General features: G+C 44.5%; 1 protein-coding gene across 3 annotated transcripts in view; it reads left to right on the plus strand.

Moving 5' to 3' along the window:
• igsf21a (immunoglobin superfamily, member 21a) overlaps positions 1-19350 on the plus strand; it is a 300524-nt gene that overhangs the window by 130587 nt on the left and 150587 nt on the right. Inside the window, exon 1 of one of the 3 annotated variants that reach the window (XM_061833616.1) lies at positions 17067-17967. The exons of 1 other annotated variant lie outside the window; for it this stretch is intronic. Coding sequence is in view for 1 of the 2 variants with exons in the window: in XM_061833615.1 (XP_061689599.1) it covers positions 17860-17881 (22 nt within the window). In the remaining variant the exon portion in view is untranslated. Of the gene's footprint in view, positions 1-17066; positions 17968-19350 lie in introns of those variants that run through there. One more of the 3 variants, XM_061833615.1, reaches the window with a different exon arrangement.

Here is a 19350-nt window from a genome sequence, read left to right on the forward strand (position 1 = left end):
TCAATGCGTCGATCGCGAGGCAGTTTTGGCGTGCCCCAAATAACAAAAAGACGTTAGACTATCATCCACCTCGTTGCTGGATTCAGGTGTGGCCAATACGTCGAGCACACGCACATAAAGGCACCTTCTAGCAAGCGTGCAACCCCCCTTCTCCCCCGCCCCGCCGGTCGATCGCGAGAGTTACAGTCAATTATAGTCTGTCCATATATCTAAATGCGAACGTTCATTTTCCCCTTGAAGTTGAAAACTTTTCCCGTCTACTGGTAGCTTTCATCAATGGATTGACAATAGATACCCCCGTAAATAACGCTAGATTATAAGAATACATCACGATTGCCGACAGGAATGTTTGTTCCAATTTATCGCGAGCTTGTTGCCACGAACGCCGATGATGTTGAACTAAACTTTCAGCATTTTCAAGACATTGCGGGTTTAGACCGTTCGTGTTTATTCCTTGGCACCGGCCTGTATTTAACTTTTCTTCAGATAAAGTGTGCCAGGTCAAGAAGTTTTATTGATGAAAAATTTTAAATACCGTTCTATTAATATCAGTTGAAATTGTAAATGATCATTTCTGACTTTGAAAGTTTTGTTTTCTGTTAGTTATGTGTTTATTTTATTTTTTATTTGCAGTTATGTTATATTAATCCAGTGAATTATTTTAAGGTCTCGGGATTCCATCCCTAATCACACCAGCAACTTTATCTGCGGGCATGACTGACCACACCCGTACATTTTTCAAATGTGAGTGACTGCTGTAAAGAAAGCTGGTGGAACTTCCAAAAGTTGTTGGATTCAGGCAATCGCGGGACATCTTTCCGACTGAATGTGCAGCCGATTTGGAGACCAGTGATCAATTATTCACTCATCGTGTTGATTTGTCCCCGAAGACGGTGAACCTTGCGCAGACCGGGGCAAAAGTGTGCGCGTCGTAAACGTGGCGTGGAAGCAGGATGATCCGAACGGCAACCTGCGGCGTTGCGCTCATGCAACGCGACGCCTCTGTGCTGTGCTTGTCAGCTTTTGGCAGAAGCGCTTCAATCTTTGAAAAGAGCAAAAGTGCAAAATGTTTCAAAGGACTCTTTTGAGAGGGTTCGCCTTTTTATTTTTAGTGAGGTACCAGAAGTCCAAATAGCTACAACACCACTTAAATATTGATTTTAGTTGAAGTCTCTCATCGTTTGATGGTTGTTGATTGTTGGTGTAGCACCCCATCTTCTTATGAATAGTCAACAACATTAAATGCATATTTAGTTGCAAATCTCTTTGTACCTCAATGTTTACAACAAGGCCCCTCAAGCGAACATTTGCTAATTAGGGAAAAACTCTACATGCAGAGTGGCCTGCCCTGCTGAAGGTTTTGCAGCCTTTATTTTTTGTTGCTGAATATGCTTTATAGACACACCTGAGGGTGACTGTTCAATAAAAGCTCGGGATGTGTCGCACTGTCACCGTCATTTTCCAGCGTATACAATCAGCGCCCCTGCTATAAAGCCAATCATTATTCCGCTTGAGTCACGGGCAGCCTTAGACGGCTAAATCCATCACGGAATCGTCCTCTTCCTGGCCTCAGTCTTGATGAATACACACTTCCTTTTCGGGCAGACACATAACTTACCGCCACTTAATGATCCATTCCCCCGGCCGACTTGAACCTTATTCTCCGCGTTTCCGTCGCCTTCATTGGGAAGGATGTACTCTCGGTGGCATTTAACAGTGAGCTTGCGGTAAGTGACGAATTTGGAAAATGCCGATGGCCCGGTTCTTCCGAGATGCATTCGTGCGAGGCGACAACTTTTCATCAGCGTTGCATCCTGTGGAAGATTTTGCTGTTCTTGCCTTGTCAAACTCTTGGGGGTGGAGGGAGGGAAAGATGGGTAGATTGTGGGTCTGATGGATAAGTGGACGAATGGATTACGGTATGGGGGTTAGATCATCTATGGGTGGATGGATAAGTGGTCGATTTGGGGTGGATTAAATGGGTAATGCGTGCTGATTGAATGCATTGGGGGGTGGGTGGTTGACGAAAGGGTCATGAGTGGGAGAGGGATGCATTGATATTTGGGGATGGATGGACAGATGATGTGAATGGATGGAGGTTTTATCTTGGGCAAATGAAAGGATGGCTCCATGGATATAGGAATGGATCAAAGTTGGGTGGATGCGATTTTTGGATGAGTCACTGAATGAATGTTCAGGCATAATGCAGAGATCATGCCTGAACGGTCGAAGGATGAATCTTTGACCCCCTGACAACCTTTTTTTTTTTTTTTTTTTTTTTTTTTGCCCGAACAAAATAGTATCGGTGTCTGGAATTGCCACACCCGTCAGACTCATTCCTGTCCCTGCAAATTGTCGTAACGGTTGAGACAAATACTTCCGATGCTTCGTATGGTTGACAAATTTGATAAATTATGAAATCATCAAGTGAAGAATAGTACAGGACATGTATGAGGGCAGCAGAACAGCGATGAGCTGTGCCGTTGGTGCGTCAGAAGAATTTAAGGTAAAGGTTGGACTGCACCAGGGAACCGCACTGAGCCCCTTCCTGTTTGCGGTAGCAATGAATAGGCTGGCGGACGAGGTTAGACTGGAATCCCCTTGGACTGTAATATTCGCAGATATTGTGATCTGCAGTGAAAGCAGGGAGCAGACAGAGGAACAATTAAATAGATGGAAGCACACACTGGAAAGGAGAGGAATGAAGATTAGCCGAAGTAAAACAGAATATATGAGCATGAATGCGAAGGGCGGAGGAGGATGAGTGAATAGATAGCGAGGGTGGACGACTTCAAATACTTGGAGTCAACAATACAGAGGAATGGCGAGTGTGGTAAGGAAGTAAAGAAACGGGATGGAACAGTTGGCGGAAGGTGTCTGGTGTTCTATGTGACAGAAGAGTCTCCGCTAGCATGAAGGGCAAAGTTTATGAAACAGTGTGGAGGCTGGCCATGATGTACAGATTAGAGACGGTGGCACTGAAGAAACGACTGGAAGCAGAACTGGAGGTAGCAGAAATGAAGATGTTGAGGTTCTCTACTTGGATAGGATTAAAAATGAGCTCATTAGAGGGACAGCCAAAGTTGGATGTTTTGGAGGCAGGGTTAGAAAGCGCAGACGGTTAGACATGTCCAGAGGCGAGAGAGTGAGTATATTGGCAGAAGGGTGCTCAAGATGGAGCTGCCAGGCAAAAGAGCGAGAGGAAGACCAAAGAAAAGATTAATGGATGTTGTGAGGGAGGACATGAGGACAGCGGGTGTTAGAGAGGAAGATGCACGAGATGGGCTTAAATGGAAAAAGATGACACGCTGCGGCGACCCCTAACGGGACAAGCCGAGAGGAAAAGAAGATCAAATCAATGGTGGGCAGACTTCCACGAATCTCCACATGACACAGTCCACAGCCTCCAGTCAACATCAAAAAAACAACTGTAAGTGAACATTTACATGGTGTGTTAAACACGATTATCCTGAAGATCCCGTTCTGATTACGAGCCCCTCCAGTCCGTTTAGGTCGTCCTTCTCGTTGATGAAATAAAAAGGGTACATTTGTGACTACAGCTTTGAGGATAATTAGCCGAATGATTTAGGACCTCGTAGGACTCTTTGGTCCGTGGAGGGCTTACCAGAAGGCACCCCCTGCCGCCCGTGTAGCAGAGATGAAGATGTTATTGGAGCTTCCAGCGGAGGGGCGTGAAGCAGCCTCTCAGGTCCATTCATCTTGCTCGCAGCACACAGGCTTTTTTCCGCTCATTAGAGCTCTACTTAGGCTCTAATGAGGAAGCAGGCGGGGAGTTGGCGATGGGGCGGAGACACTCAGCGGTCAATTTATTTTTGTTTGAAGGTGACCACCGCGTTTAATGGAGGGCGAGCACTCGCGCCACGTGGCGTCCGCGTCCTCGGAGTTGCGTGACTCCTCCCGATGAACTTGTTTGTCTTCTCGTCTTCTATCCGCCGCGGCGGAGGAAGTGCTCTTCCCTTCGTGAATAATGCGCGTCGACCGCAGAGGTCAAATGGAATGGCTTCCGCGAGATAATGACTGGCGCGACGCTTGCCCGGGACGCCGCCAGATTGGGGAGCATTTGAGTTCGTCATAAAACGACAGGGAAGTGGGGCATGTCCTTTAAGCGTTGTGCATGTCGGAGAGGCAATGTCAAAATGCATCCCCCTGCCCCTCTCGCTCCATTCCTGCATCGACGATCCCGCCGGGGAAGGGGGGCATAGCCCCACGGTTCATCGGCGGGTCAAACGAGCCCGGGTCGGCCGGCTGCAAAGTCAATCTTTGACGGAGCGACAGTCTCGACGCACGACTGCGCGTCATCATCCTGCATGACGCCCTACTTAAAGATAATATTTATTGCATCTGTCTTCTCGTCATTGAGCGACTTTGACATTCGCTGCATGCAGCGCGGCTTCCACAAACGCCTTCTCCCGACGTACACCGCCCGTCTACTGTTTTGCTTCTGTCCGCCCGCAACCACAAGTTAAGAGAATTAAGCAGAATCGATAGCAATTGCTCCAGAAATAAATAGCAGCGAATGTTTATGCACAATTTCAGTTTGACTTTTTGCCTTTTGAGACTACATTTATACTAAAGATGTAAGTAACACAAACAGGATAGGTTAAATAGCTAAATACAGTGAAGAAAACAAGTATTTGAACACAATGCTATATTGCACGTTCTCCCACTTAGAAATCATGGAGGGATCTGAAATTTTCATCGTAGGATAATCTAAAAAGAAAAATCCAGAAATCACAATGTATGATTTCTTTTTTTTTTAACAAATAATTTGTGTGATACCGCTGCAAATAAGTATTTGAACACCTGTCTATGATATGCTCCGGAAGAAGCATATCAAGGTTCTGGCGTGGCAAGTCTCCTGACCTAAACCAAATAGAAAATCTTTGGAGGGAGCTGAAACTCCATGTTTCTCAGCGACGCCACAGAAACCTGTCTGATCGAGAGAAGATCTGTGTGGAGGAATGGGCCAAAAATCCCTCCTGCAGTGTGTGCAAACCTGGTGAACAACTACAGGAAACGTTTGACCTCTGTAACTGCAAACAAAAGGCTACTGTACCAAATATTAACATTGGTTTTCTCAGGTGTTCAAATATTTATCTGCAGCTGTATCACACACCTAAATTGTTTAAAAAAAATATCATACATTGTGATTTCTGGATTTTTCTTTTTAGATTGCCTCTCTCATAGTGGACATGCACCTGCGATGAAAATTTCAGACCCCTCCATGATTTCTAAGTGGAAGAACTTGCAAGATAGCAGGGTGTTCAAATACTTATTTTCTTCACTGTATATATATATCTTTATATATATATATATTTAAATTGACAATTGGGTCAGATTAGTTAACGCCAAACACAACACAAAGAAAAAAAATAGAAACGGTTAACGTCAGAACAGGGGAGGAGTGATGGTCTTGAACGCCCTCATTGTTTACATCTCCATCGATCGTTTCTCCCCACGTCCACCCACGGCGTGAAAAGCAGATATGTGACAAGTTCGAGAATAAAAGTGGCAGAAACCCGCAGAACCTCTCCTCCTACGACCACCCCCCCCCCACCTGTCAGCGCACTTAGAGCCCAAAAGTCAAGGAGCCAACGTTTGGATTCTGTCGTCAAGTTAACTGACAGCGCGTAAAATAAGCTATTAAATGTGACCGGCAGGTTTTTTTTTTTGTTTTGTTTTGTTTTTTTTTGCGCATGGGCGTGTAACAGCTGAGATGTTGTTGTTTGGAACGTAACGTGTCACCTGTCAGGGAGACGGCGAGATAGAGGTTGTCATTTCAGAAAGCGAGGGGTGTACCGTGTGACTTTGAAAACTTCAGAGACGTCTTATTGTATCTTTTTGACTTTTTTTCCCCCCCCTCCCTTTGCTGCTGTTTGTGTACCGTCTCCTTTGCAAATGTATTGCCATTATCCAATGAAGACCATTCATTAAATTTTAAGTTTTAAGTTCACTTATTTGCTTTTCGATGAAAAGCAACAAATACTTCACTTCAACACTTTTTCTGCCAGTCACTGAGGGTGTAGTGCTGCACAAACCTGATTTTGGTGTGGGGAGCGTATGATCGACTGCCCTGTGACTGACTGGCGACCAGTTCAGGTGTAGCCTGCCTTTCGCCCAAAGTTTGCTGGGATAGGCTCCAGCACCCCTGCAGCCCTTGTGAGGTTAAGCGGCTTGGAAAATTGACTTTTTACAGCTAGTGCTACTGATCCCTCATTCTCATCATCTCTCACTCTTTTCATTTTTACAATTTGAGAGGGAAGAAATGTCACAAAATTTCAGTCAACTTTTTTGTTTGGGGGGGGGGGGGGTGAGCGGGGGTTTACTTACGTTCCCCAACAATATTTGATGGCCTCTGCTGTGGTGGAATGTAGTGTAGTGACAGTGAAGAAAATAAGTATTTGAACACCCTGCTATATTGCAAGTTCTCCCACTTAGAAATCATGCAGGGGCGTCTGAAATTTTCATCATAGGTGTATGTTGACTGTGAGAGAGAGAGAGAGAGAGAGAATCGAAAAGGAAAAATCCAGAAATCACTATTTATGATTTTTTTTTTTAACGATTTGTGTGATACGGCTGCAAATAAGTATTGAAACACCTGTCAATCAGCGAGAATTCTGACCCTCAAAGACCTGTTAGTCCGACTAAAAAAGTCCACCACCACTCCGTGTATTATCCTGAATCAGATGCACCTCTGTGAGGTCATTAACTGCATAAAGAGACCTGCACCCCCCCCCCCCCATACTTTTTGGTCATAATTCCACTAACCGTGTTTGGAGGAAAACGAATGATGAGTTCCATCCCGAGAACACCATCCCTACTGTGAAGCATGGGGGTGGTAGCATCATGCTTTGGGGGTGTTTTTATGCACATGGGACAGGACGACTGCATTGTATTAAGGAGAGAATGACCGTGGCCATGTATTGTGAGATTTTGGGGAACAACCTCTTTCCCTCAGTCAGAGCATTGAAGATGGGTCGTGGCTGGGTCTTTCAACATGAGAATGACCCAAACACACAGCCAGGAAAACCAGGGAGCGGCTCCGTAGGAAGCATATTAAGGTTCTGCCGTGGCCTAGCTAGTCTCCAGACCAAAACCCAATAGAAAATCTTTGGAGGGAGCTGAAACTCTGTGTTTCTCAGCGACAGCCAGGAAACTGAATCTGACCAAGAGAAGATCTGTGCGGAGGAGTGTGCCAAAATCGCTCCTGCAGTGTGTGCAGACCTGGTGAAAAACTACAGGAAACATTTGACCTCTGGAATTGCAAACAAAGGCTACTGTACCAAATATTAACATTGGTTTTCTCAGGTGTTCAAATACTTATTTGCAGCTATATCACACAAAAATCATACATTGGGATTTCTGGATTTTTCTTTTGAGATTATCTCTCTCACAGTGGACATGCACCTACCATGAAAATTTCAGAACCCTCCATGATTTCTAAGTGGGAGAACTTGCAATATAGCAGGGTGTTCAAATACTTATTTTCTTCACTGTAGCAGTAAAACAAATTGAAGTCACATTCTTATAATCGTACTTTGTTTGTCTATGTAGTAGCCTTATGTAAAATCCACTTGTAGTGTACGTTCACACGTTCGTTCATCGGATACTGTTCTGCGTAGTCCAAAAACGTACCTTTATGTGCGAAAGTCATGTGGTTTTGCCAGTCCAGTGAGTTTCACTCATCTGGTCGATGCTGATCCACGTTTTGTTGCGGGTTTTGATCGGTTCACCACAAGCTCTTTAATTTTTCAATTTCCAAAACAAGAGGAACATGCGTAGGTCAAAGTGGCACTTTTCGTGAGCGATAGCGAAACCGCGTCGACTGCAACAGCTGCAGCTTCTTGGCAGCTGAAGATAATTGTTTGCAAATGTGTGTATTTAAGTGATTCACTGTCATGCCGAGAAAATCACTCAACACTCGGACCGGGTTTCCATCTCACAGTTTGATTTTTTTTATTTTTATTTTTTCTCTCTCCCTTAACTAATGCCGTACTCGTTCATCTTTAGGAGACACTTAAGTTTCACTGCTGGGTCGGATTTGGCAACGTTTCCAGACAAACAAACACACATCACGGCCGTTACGCCAGCTAATGCGCCGCATCTTGGCGTCGGGAATGGCCGGGACGGAGATAGCCGTTGATTCATATCAAATCTGCCCGTGCGTTGAACCGCTTGAATAATTGAAGCCCTTAAATGTGTTGGCTGTAAAATTATGTACGATCATTCACTCTCGCACGCAAAAGTCCATTCTTAGAAACGCTCGTAATAGATCTTCGCTCCAGTCCTTCGCTGCCCCGCTTCAGAGTTGGGGGCCGGCTTTAGCGGCGACGTTTGCACCCAATTGCGCCGTTCCCCGATGATGGCGATGACCCCGGCGTCCCCGGGCGCGTAGCCAACCTTGCGGGCGGGTTCACGGTTTTGCCAAGGATGATGGTCGCCGTCCTTACTTGGATGGCTTTGCTTAAACGAGCGAAGCGGAGACTGATGAGCCCTCTCCCCCCCCCCCCCCGGTGACGGCGGGGTGGCGGAGGAGGTTGTCCTCCATCTTTTAGCTTGATGTCTTTGCTCGCAGCCATCGCTCACAGCGTGTACGACGCGCGTTTAGGCCCGTCGCGCTTCCCGCGAGCATCTGATTTACAATAAAGTTGTGTGAATAGCCAGTCCGTCACCTCAGGAGTACAGATGCTCGTCGGCCGTTACATGAGGAAATTATTATTTTTTTTGGGGGGCTGTACTGATGACTCCAATGTTGTCATTTCTTGGCAGTTTTTGTTGTTTATCGTTGCCTGATATCTGCTACCTTGCAAAAGTATTGGGACAGTGAATCCTATTCCTTCGTTTTGCATATGAACATTTTGGTTTGGCAGGAAAAAAAATAACAGGATGCACATTTTTAGGACAAAAGCTACAAAAACTGAAGCACCGACAGCCATTTACTGAATAGCTCAAACATAGAACTACAAACAGAGAAGACTCGCAAGGAGCTAGAGGAGGCCAACTGCGGCTCCTGATGTCACTTACCAGGACACACCCATTAAAGGCACAAAACTACAGTTGTGACTTTTAGATTCTGGCACCATATACTGTAGTTGTACACTTTTCAAACACTTGACAATTTCTTTTTTTGATATGTTTTCAGAAAATACAGGTTTTTTTTTCTTTTAAAAAGTAATTTTTGGAGGTGGGGCATTTCAGTTGATCTCAGAGGGAAATATTGCCAATGAATATGAAGAGCTCGGTCACAAATTATACTCGTGAGTGAACGCACCACTGTACATTCATGCATGTTTGATGCATAACTATGGAAGTAAATATGTGCCACCAGGATTTGAATTTGGAATGCCACAGAAAACAGGATTTCAATTTGAAAATGTAAAGTGATCACATTTTCAAAAGTTGTATTTCAGTGTAACTTTTCAATGAGAACAATTCAACTGGTTACAATTCGCTGTCTATAATTCACTGTCTAAATTCAATGTTAAGAAGTCGGGGTTACTTCAGGTCAGAATCCAACAGCCAGCCAACCGCAGTTACGCTTTCTTAGTCACGTGACGTCACATACTAAGAAAGCGTAACTGGTTGTTCGGTTCTGACCTGAAGTAGCCCTGCCCGGTGGCACAGACGGTGAATTTCAGACAGCGAATTGGAGCTTGTTGAATTGTTAGTATTGAAAAGTTACACTGAAATGCAACTATTGAAAATGTGATTACATTTCAAATTCCAATCCGGCTGGCACATGTTTACTTCCATAGTTATCCATCAAACTAGTATGAATGTACAGTGGTGCGCTCACTCAAGACTATAATTTGTGACCGAGCTCTTCATATTCACTGACAATTTTTCCCTCTGAGATAAACTGAAATGCACCCCCCCCAAAAAAACATTTTTAGAAGAAAAAAAAAAAGCTCTATTTTCTAAAAACAAAAAATAAAGTCTCCAGAAATAAACTGGTTTATTATTTATTTTACTTATTTATTTCCACATGTAACAAACATGAATAGTAGAGATGTCTACGGGTGGGTGGGTTTGGGGGGGGTAACAGATATGAGGCTGACAGACGACAAATCAATCAATCATCACACACAAATTTGCCATACACAATCCAATGCAACTATTTAGGATGCTATGAAAAAGAATTGAACCAGTGGTTGTAATTAATAATCGACATTCAATGCATACAATATTTTAAAGACATTGTAGCGCACGTGTGAACAAATGCGTTGATCCTATCAGAATATTGAGCTGAATAAAGCCACAAAGAGCCCGATGATCCCTTCTATCATTTAAGATGTGCGCAATGGCGAGCCGGGCGACAATTATTTCGAGATAATTTCTATTGTTTGATTGCGTCGCCAATTTCCTGACAGCTATGTGCTGCACGTGTACACCGCGCTGTCAACTCGGACAAATTCAATTATTTCTGACACGGCAAAGAAAACACCACCAATAACTCGCACCGAGTCCCGTAGAATGAAGAGCCAAGCAAGCGGAGAAAGTATCCGAGCGTTTAGCAGCTTGTGTCGGCGAGACACGCGTTACCTGTCGGCGGTCGCTCGAGCTCCCCCGCGTCTCTGGCTACACGCAATTATTGCCTGCTCACAGGCTTGAAAGAAGCTGTCAAAAATAATATTGTCTTCCTCCATGAGTTGCAGTAAATAAAAAAAAAAAAAAAATCAACTTTTAAGCGCTTATCCATTGGGCGGCTGCTCGTCCGAGGATTGGACATCTGGAATCAGAGGCGTCCAGATTGCAATTTTTTTTTTTTTTTTTTTTGCCCCCCTCATCTCATCAGACAACCGTTGCCTCTAAATGGCGTCAGCGAGAGCATCACGGCCATCTTAAGCCTTTCGCAAAACTTTTATTGCAAGGAACGTAATGAAACTGTTGCCACATCATTGAAAACGGGCAGCTTTCGGTGTGCTTTGATGTGAAGACTGCCCACAAAATGTTGGGGTGTCAGTCAATCAAGAGGACTGACAGAACTTCAAAAGTAGAGAAATTTTTCTCATTTTGCTCGGGAACAAAGCGGTGGTCCGAGCGCTCTCTCCGGCGGCATGAAGCATCCGACATAATGCAACTCACTGCAAAGCCTTCTACGACTTGTGTGGCGAGCGGCTAGCACGCGGCGTTGGATGGCATTTTATGACTGATCCATCTGTCTTTTGTGGAGGATTTTCTGGATCAGTTATCTGCTTTGTAACATGAAAAGCCGGCGTTGGAGGAAGGATGTGCGATTATTTCCGATGGATCAGTTAGCTCCCCTACTTCTCCGTATTTTAGCCAAGAAGCTTCATCCCTGCCACGCTTTTGCTCTACTTTGGCATTTTACCCTATTTCCTGTCCTGCTTTTGCAACGTTTATGCTAATTAGCAACTTAGCTTCCCTGCTTTTCGCGTGCTAGCCAATTTTCTCCTAAGCTAGTCCGCTTATAACAATTGACTCATTTGTCAAATTAGCTACCCTTCTTGAGTATTTTAGCCACTTGCCCTGGTCTTCCTGTAATTTTGCAATAAGCTCTTTAGCTACCCTGCTTATATATTTTCAACAGATCTTTACCCACCAGCTTTTCTTTCATTTTAGTTGGCTAATTTAAGCCAATTACCCCAAAAGCTGCCCTTATTCTTTAATACCTACTCTGTTTTCTTCAGTTCAGCATATTAGCTCCCTACTCCCCATGCTCGTGTGATTTAGCCAATTAGCTCTTTCACTACCATCATTCTTGACCGTTTTAACCAGGTAACTCCTTACCTATCCTGCTTTTTCTGTTTTAGCCACATTAGCTAGATATGTACCCTGCTGTTATGTTATGTGTGTTCCCTTTTGAAGAATGTGCATCGCCTACAAGTGGCCTAAGGTGCTTCTTTGTTACATGGACATGCCCATCAAATGTAAATTTCATTCACTGCCAATCCCCTCCATTAATCTGGAAGGAAACACTCCCAAATGTACCAACTGGATTTGGAGTTTGAGTGTTGGAATCTCTCCAACCGCACGATAACCGTCTCTGTGGTTTGAGACAGTCTTCAACTCTCCGTCGACCGTTGTAAAGCTGCACTGTGAACGTAGCAGATAGCCCTGTGGAGCAAAGATGTCCATCGGGGGTGTACATGGTGATTTTTTTTTTTTTTTTTTCATTTGTCTTATGTCACCAAGGGACTTGGATGCAGGAGAGCCTACGTGTTCTTCGGTCCCAGAACCTGCCAGATGAGATCCATCTATGCCTGCTTACATTAATTTCCCCCTCCCATCCCTAATGCAGTTTGGCCCAATTAACACAGTAGCTCTTTTAGCAGCAGAGGGCGGGGGGGGGGGTGGCGCATGTGTCAGAGTTGCACTTGGCTGCATCCTCGCTCCGAGTGCCATCCAAAATGGAGGGATAGCCGTGAATAGCAATGTTTCCCCGCTTCCTTGGCTGCGAAGCTGCAAAAAGTGATAGGATGCTCTCTCTGCCGTTGGCCACTTTAGAAATGCCGCAGCTCCTGAAGGTTAAAGAAGGTGGAAGAAGAAAAGCCCTTAAAGGCGCACAAGAGTGTGCAATTAGAGGGAGAACTGAGGAGAGTAATGGCAGCAGTGGGCTTGAATGACTCTGTGTCATTTGGGAAAGGTGCTGCCGGTTTATGCACTTTTACAGGGAAAGGCAATGAAATGTTCTGCCATTTTCGCAAATCACTGCTCGTCTACTGAGCTTACCAAAAAAAAAAATAAAAAAAATAAACAATAGGGGCCGCTTCATTTCAACGTAGTCCAGTATTTGGGCCACATTTTACAGAGAAAAAATATTCAAGCAATGTTACATATCCCAAAAACCGACAGTCTGATACAGTCATAGGGTAATATTTATTTAAACCCGTATGTGGACGTTTACCTTAACGATATCCAAACCGATCCGTTCAAAATGCACATTTTTGCTCTCACAGTTGTCATTTCGTCTGATACTCAGTATAATAGTGTTGATATTGAAGTACAGTACAGTAGAGGTACATTCAGGAGACACTTTTTATTTGATTTGAAATTTTTTAACCAGGAAAGGTTCATTGAGATTATAAAAAAAACATTACAAGAGCGGCTTACATTCTAAATTTGTGCCATCGGTGTTAAATCTGAGACCACGGTCCTCATTCGGAGAAGGGGTGCGTGCCCTCTCCGCGTCGGGGACGAGATCCTGCCCCCAAGCGGAGGAATTCACTATGGAGGGAAGAACGGAGCGGGAGATTGACAAACGGATCGGTAGAGCGTCTGCAGTGATGCGGACTTCGTATCGGTCCATTGTGGTAAAAAGAGTGAGCGAAGTCGAATGGCGAAGCTCTCAATTTTCCAGTCGATCTACGTTCCGACCCTCACTTATGGGCACGAGATCTGGGTCATGATTGAAAGAACAAGATCCCGGATACAAGCGGCCAAAATGAGTTTCCTCCGCAGGGTGTCCAGGCCTCTCCCTTAGAGATAGGGTGAGAAGCTCGGTCATCAGGGAGGGGCTCAGTGTCGAGGCGCTGCTCCTCCGCATTGAGAGGAGCCAGATGATGTGTCTGGGGCATCTGATCCAGATGTCTGCATGACGCCTCCCTGGTGAGGTGTTCCGGGCATGTCCCACAGGAAAGAGACCCTGGGGATGACCCGGGACACGCTGGAGAGACTCTGTCTCTCGGCTGGCTTGGGGACGCCTCGGGATCCCTCCGGAAGAGCTGCAAGAAGTGGCTGGGGAAAGGGAAGTCTTGGTATCCCTGCTTGAAGCTACTTCCCCCGCGACCCGACCCGGAGAAGCGGTAGATAATGGATGGATGGATGGATGGATGGATGGATGGGTCATTACTGGACAGTGTGGAAACTACTTGCATTTTCCTCAGGGCAGGAAATGTGGAAGTGTAAATGTCTAAGTGTAAAAAAAAAAGAAAAGGGGCACTGCGGTACAAGAGCAATTCCTTTGGGAGTACAACCGCATTGACTTTCTAACAATCATCCTGTGATATCCCATTTTTGCTTCTGGCTTACAAATACTATTATCCCGTTAGATTGTTGCACCTCTTACTTGACCTCCTGGCTCAACTAATAGTTCATTTCCAACTCCATCGCAGGCTGACTAAAAGGAAATTGACGCAGGACGCGGGACGTGTCCTGCTGATCAATGCTCGGTCTAAACGTCGCCACGAGGTGGGCGACAAGGCTTAAGCGCTGTAATTGGCACAACGCAATACCTTTTCTGTTCAATCCGAACACGTTTCATCAGCTGCATCAAGCTGGGCTCGGCTGCAGCTGGCTGAGACGCCACTCAAGGCTGCGTTTCACGATCTTGCATCAATTGTGAAACGGTTTGGGTTTGTCGGAGTATGAATAAAAGAACTGAAGGAGCAGCTCGCATGAGGGTACCGATCATCCCTTAGGAGTTGAGAGCGAAATGTACCTTGACGGTTGCTACATCTAAGTCGTTTTCACATGCAAATTTTTTGCATTTAGCTGAATTTTCAAGAATTCAAGAGCGCTGCTCACATGGACCTCAAATTGGGAAGTGTGCTGGAGTCGGAGATGATATCATTATGAAATCACTTTGTCGTCAAACTCGAGGCCTGAGGGCCAGATCCGAGGCGGCCGAAAGCAAGTCATGTTTTGTCGATGTAAACAAATTCCAATTTCAGACTTCCGATTTCAAAATGACGATCAATTTGGTCGGAAAATGGAATAATGTGAAGCAATCAAACATTTTCATGGGTTTCAAGTCCACTGAGCGACAAAAATGAGTTTGAGACCCCTTGATTAGATGATTGAGAATCGGGTTACCTGAGTGAAATTATATTCATTCCATCCTATTAAAAATACATGGAAAATTTTTTATTTAACTTCATTGTCAAGAACTCAAGAGTATTGTTGTTAATCTGTGCGGATTTTAACCTGTGAACTGTTTTTTTCCCTCTTTGCGCATAAAATTAAATTAGGAATAAGGGCACTTGTTTGCAAGCAATCGTTATATAATCATGTTTAAAAAGAGCGTGTTGGAAAACATATGTTAATTTTCCCCAAAGTCAATCAGCCAAATGTAATGCCGTGCAGCGCATGTCATTCAGCTTCCGTCGGAGCACGAATATGCTCACATTTAATTCGAGAAATGTTCATCGTGCCGCCATACGGCGCCGACACGGTTGTATAACATAAGCGCAGCGCATCCAAGCAGAGAATTTACAATACGTTTCAGTCCGTTATCCTCGGAATTAAAGATGATTCGGCGCCGGAGTACACGAGCTGGACTGGACGTGCAAAAGAACTTCCTAGCTTGCCGTTTGAGCGCACGAGGGTCAAGTTGAATGTTTGTAAACTCGGTGAAATGTTCTGTACTTTCAACAAATAGGTTCCATAACACTACAAAGGTCAAAGGAGGAGGGCCGCAAATGATGAATATGATATACGATAGCGCTGTAGGATCTGGACTGCATTTTGCATTTGAAATCAGTTCAAATGGCAAAATAAATGCAGCGCATTGTCTCGTTCCGCTGAGTCCTTCGAATCGAGCCTCACTTTCACTGACCTTTCTGCTCTGGCTTTGGCGTGTTTTTGTGCAACAAATCCTTCCGATGACAACAATCACTGAATTTAATTTCCAAACTCCGGATACTGTTACAGTGGTTTAAAACTATTGTTTTTTTTTTTTTCAATTTGGAATCCACTGCCGTGCAATTCAGTGCAGTTCGGTTATTTCACTTTTAAGTATAATATACAGCAGGGGTTTCAAACAAATTTTAGTCGTGGGCCACATTGTAGTTCCGGTTTCCCTCAGAGGGCCGTTATGACTGTGAAACCATAAAAATCGTTGATCGCCTCATCATATCAACATGTGAAATTTATGAATTACTTTTGGAATCAGAAATCAAGCGTAATGGGTTTTTCAACTATTGTTGATGTTTGGCTCACGTAAAAACGTTTGCAATACCTCAACGTTATGATTTCTGAAATGACAATTTGAAAGTTGACAAACATGATTTGCCTTCGCGGGCCAGATAATATCATGTGACGGGCCGAATCGGGCCCCCAGGCCTTGAGTTTGACACCTGTGATATACAGGGTGTCCCAAGAAATGTATGCACACTTTAAATAATATTTATTAATTCTTTTACCTGTTTAAACCTTATTCAAATTATAATTAACGAGTTTAGAATTATCATTAAAGTGTGTATAATTTTTTTGGGACACACTCGAATGTCACTATTTTTTTGTACTTTATTTTTTTCCAATATTCAATTTTAATTGAATCATTATTTAAGCACGTTTCGTGTTTTACTATTTTAAGTGGAGTGTTAAATGTTCAAATTGTGCATAATCTTATAATAATGCAAATTTAAAAAAACCCCAAAACGATTCACTATCATTTTTTTCGTATTGCTGATTGATGAATTGAATGAGTTATGACGTTACGTGTAGCTCTCCTTATTTTATGATTAAAATGTCCAAGAACCACTGAGAGGGATCCCACAAAAACCGATGCAGGTAGCGGTCTCTGTCTGATGTTGCCTTACAATTCGCTACATTTGTGTTTGGCTATAGTTTGGCTTGTCCCCTGCGTGCACCACATTCACAGATATGTACACCAATTGACACAAGCGTATTATGGCCGGTTTGCTATGAAGTGCTGCCTCTGTGAGTGAAAATACAATTCTTTTATTTATCGAGGTTTAAAGCTTTCATCCATAACTATTTTATTGTTCAAAAAGTACTACTAGTCGAGCCGCTGACAGCATGCTGCTGTATGCTGTCAGCGCCTGACACATTTTGCTGTATTTTTTTTAATATTTATATTTTTAGGTTTCATGACCATCCCGTACATTCGCGCACTGGATGACTCGGTGGCGCTCCACACTGATGCGGTTTAGAAGATGGAGGAGGAGGCAGAAAAAGCATTTTAACCAAGCGGTGTAGGCTTCATTCTAATCCTGAGTTCCGGCGTTAGGGGTCGCCAGAAAGTTGCGGCAGACTTTTTTTTTTTTTTTTTCGGCTCTTGGATCAACAAGTGGCCGCAGCCTAGCTCCGTTCGGCGTTGGCATGGTAACGTAGCTCGCCGTCGCACTGGCACAACACCGCAGCGGAGAGGGGGCGGGAAGATCTGACTGCAGTTATCAAAACAGGCTGGGCTATTATTCTTGATCCTTCGGGTATTTAGATGGCTCTGGTGGATGTCACAGATAAATTACTAAGCCACCTGCGAATGTCTAAAAGTATTAACTCGCTCTGTCTTGCGTCGGGTTTTCAAACTTAGTCCACAAGATGGGGACGGTTTGGTGAAGTTTTTTGGGGGGGTTTTTTTTTGGATAGAGACATTTTGACTTTTCCCACTTTCCTAATTGGAACAATGTCCAAATCCGACCTTAATTGGTGGACTTGGCGGTCATACGTTCACCAGCTTTCAGTCTTGCATCATTTGACGACTTGTACCCAAGAGCGCGGCGTTGCCATACATCAGTCTCCGAGGTTTTTGACCTCATTTGTTTTAATCGGCATGGAATCGTGCTGGGCGTGTCCCCCGGCTTTCTTCCTTTGTTTGAGGGTAAAGGTTGAGTTTTGGGTAAAAACACGCTTTGGTTACCTCACTAGCATGCCGGTGCTTTTTTCACAGAGGAGACTCGCCGCAGAGGACTTTGATGCCTTTTTTTTTTTTTTTGCCGCAGCGTTGCACTGGACGGTCGAAGCGTGCATCTTGAGAGGCGGAGGAGGTTTAAAAGCAGCTGAAACAAAGCACGTCGGCAGTGGGCCGGCGCTGCGGGCGGCAGGGGGGCTGGCAGGACTTTAATCCTGGCCGCGGCGCTGATAGATGGACGCCAGAGTTTCATTCTTACCGCTGCGCTTGGCTTCTGAGCGATGACGGAAATCCCGCGCGCCCGTAAGTTCTTTTTGATGTCGCGGCCAAGCACGGATCTCGGCTCGCGGCGCCAGGCCCATCTCGGGAGCGAGGTGTTGGCCGAGGAGGTGCGTGGTGTCAGGGTCCAGGTAGCTTTGAGCCAGGCACAGGGTAGCGGCCGCCAGGAAGTTTGAAAACGAGAGCAACGGAGGTCACATCCGGCCACTATGAAGGCATCTAAACGCTGCAAAGATTTAAAAAAAAAAAAAAAACACACCTTGGTCAGACATTAATTTTCTTTACTTTCAAATGAACATTTTCCTGCTGGGATGAATTATGTTCATAAAAAGAGCCTTGCTAAGTGGCTTTTCCACTTTATCAGCCCTAAGCATCTTAATTCGTTCACATTTAACAAACAACTTTGGGTTATCATAAAAAAAAATAAATTATCCCATTAGCCACCCATTACCACAATACCTTATTCCCGTACATACAATTTATTAAGAGCTGAAGCGAACATTGATTATCCTTTTTATGTAAACAATGAAATAAGGAGCCATATTTTCTCCTTTTCACGGTAACGTGGCCGATTAACGCCGCTCCCTTCACCGGCCTGTCCTCTGATTCATTTTGCGCTACCCGTTTTGTTTTTGTGTTTTTGTAATTTGCCCCTCGTTACACTGTAATGTGGGCGCAAATGTTCAATTAAAAAAAAAGGATTAAATACATTTGGAATAATTCATTCAAAAGGTAATGCTTAAAAGTGGGACATATTTGCACAAAACGGCTATTTGGGATGTCATAAGTCATATTTTTATCGTCCCATTGTCGTCCTTTCCATTTTCCTCGATTATCTTGAATCTGATGGGATTTGGTAACCGTGATTTCCCACTGAAGAAAGGGCCACGGGGGACATGAGGAACATGCCTTGCTCAAGGGCAGCCGTGGACGTCAAAGAAAGCCAGTGCTTACGGTCGCAGTACAGTGGGATGAAATAATAGTAAGATTCAATTACAAAGCGCATCCTTGTCCTTGGGCTCTCGGCCTCGGTGTCACACGTAATTGAGTTTCCGCTTTCCGAAAGCACGTCGCCGCCGCGGCTGACTGCGAGACGCGAGTCGATCGAGTAAGCGAGCCGACCGTCCGACTCGGTCGCACCGAGTAATAGACGCGGGGGTCACTTAAGACGCACGACTGAAGAACGGAAGAAGCCTCAAGTGTGAAACGTTTTAAGCCGACGAGAACGGTCCAGTTGCCTTGATTCGACATTTGCGGATCTGAGGACAAGAGACGGGACAGACGCAGTTTTGGAAGCATCAAAATAAAAATAAAAAAAACGTACAAAGTACAGCTCAGGAATGCGTAGCGGCTAATGTGTTGTGACTGAGCGAGATCGTACGACTTCATTTCTGACTAACTTAAGTCCAAACAATACTCGAGACAAATTGCGCATAGAGTACTTGACTCCCATCCCTGCTCATGCAATGTGCGGATCGAGAGAATCAAGAGCA

The sequence above is a fragment of the Syngnathoides biaculeatus genome, chromosome 10, assembly GCF_019802595.1.
Source record: "Syngnathoides biaculeatus isolate LvHL_M chromosome 10, ASM1980259v1, whole genome shotgun sequence".
Classification (NCBI taxonomy): domain Eukaryota; kingdom Metazoa; phylum Chordata; class Actinopteri; order Syngnathiformes; family Syngnathidae; genus Syngnathoides; species Syngnathoides biaculeatus.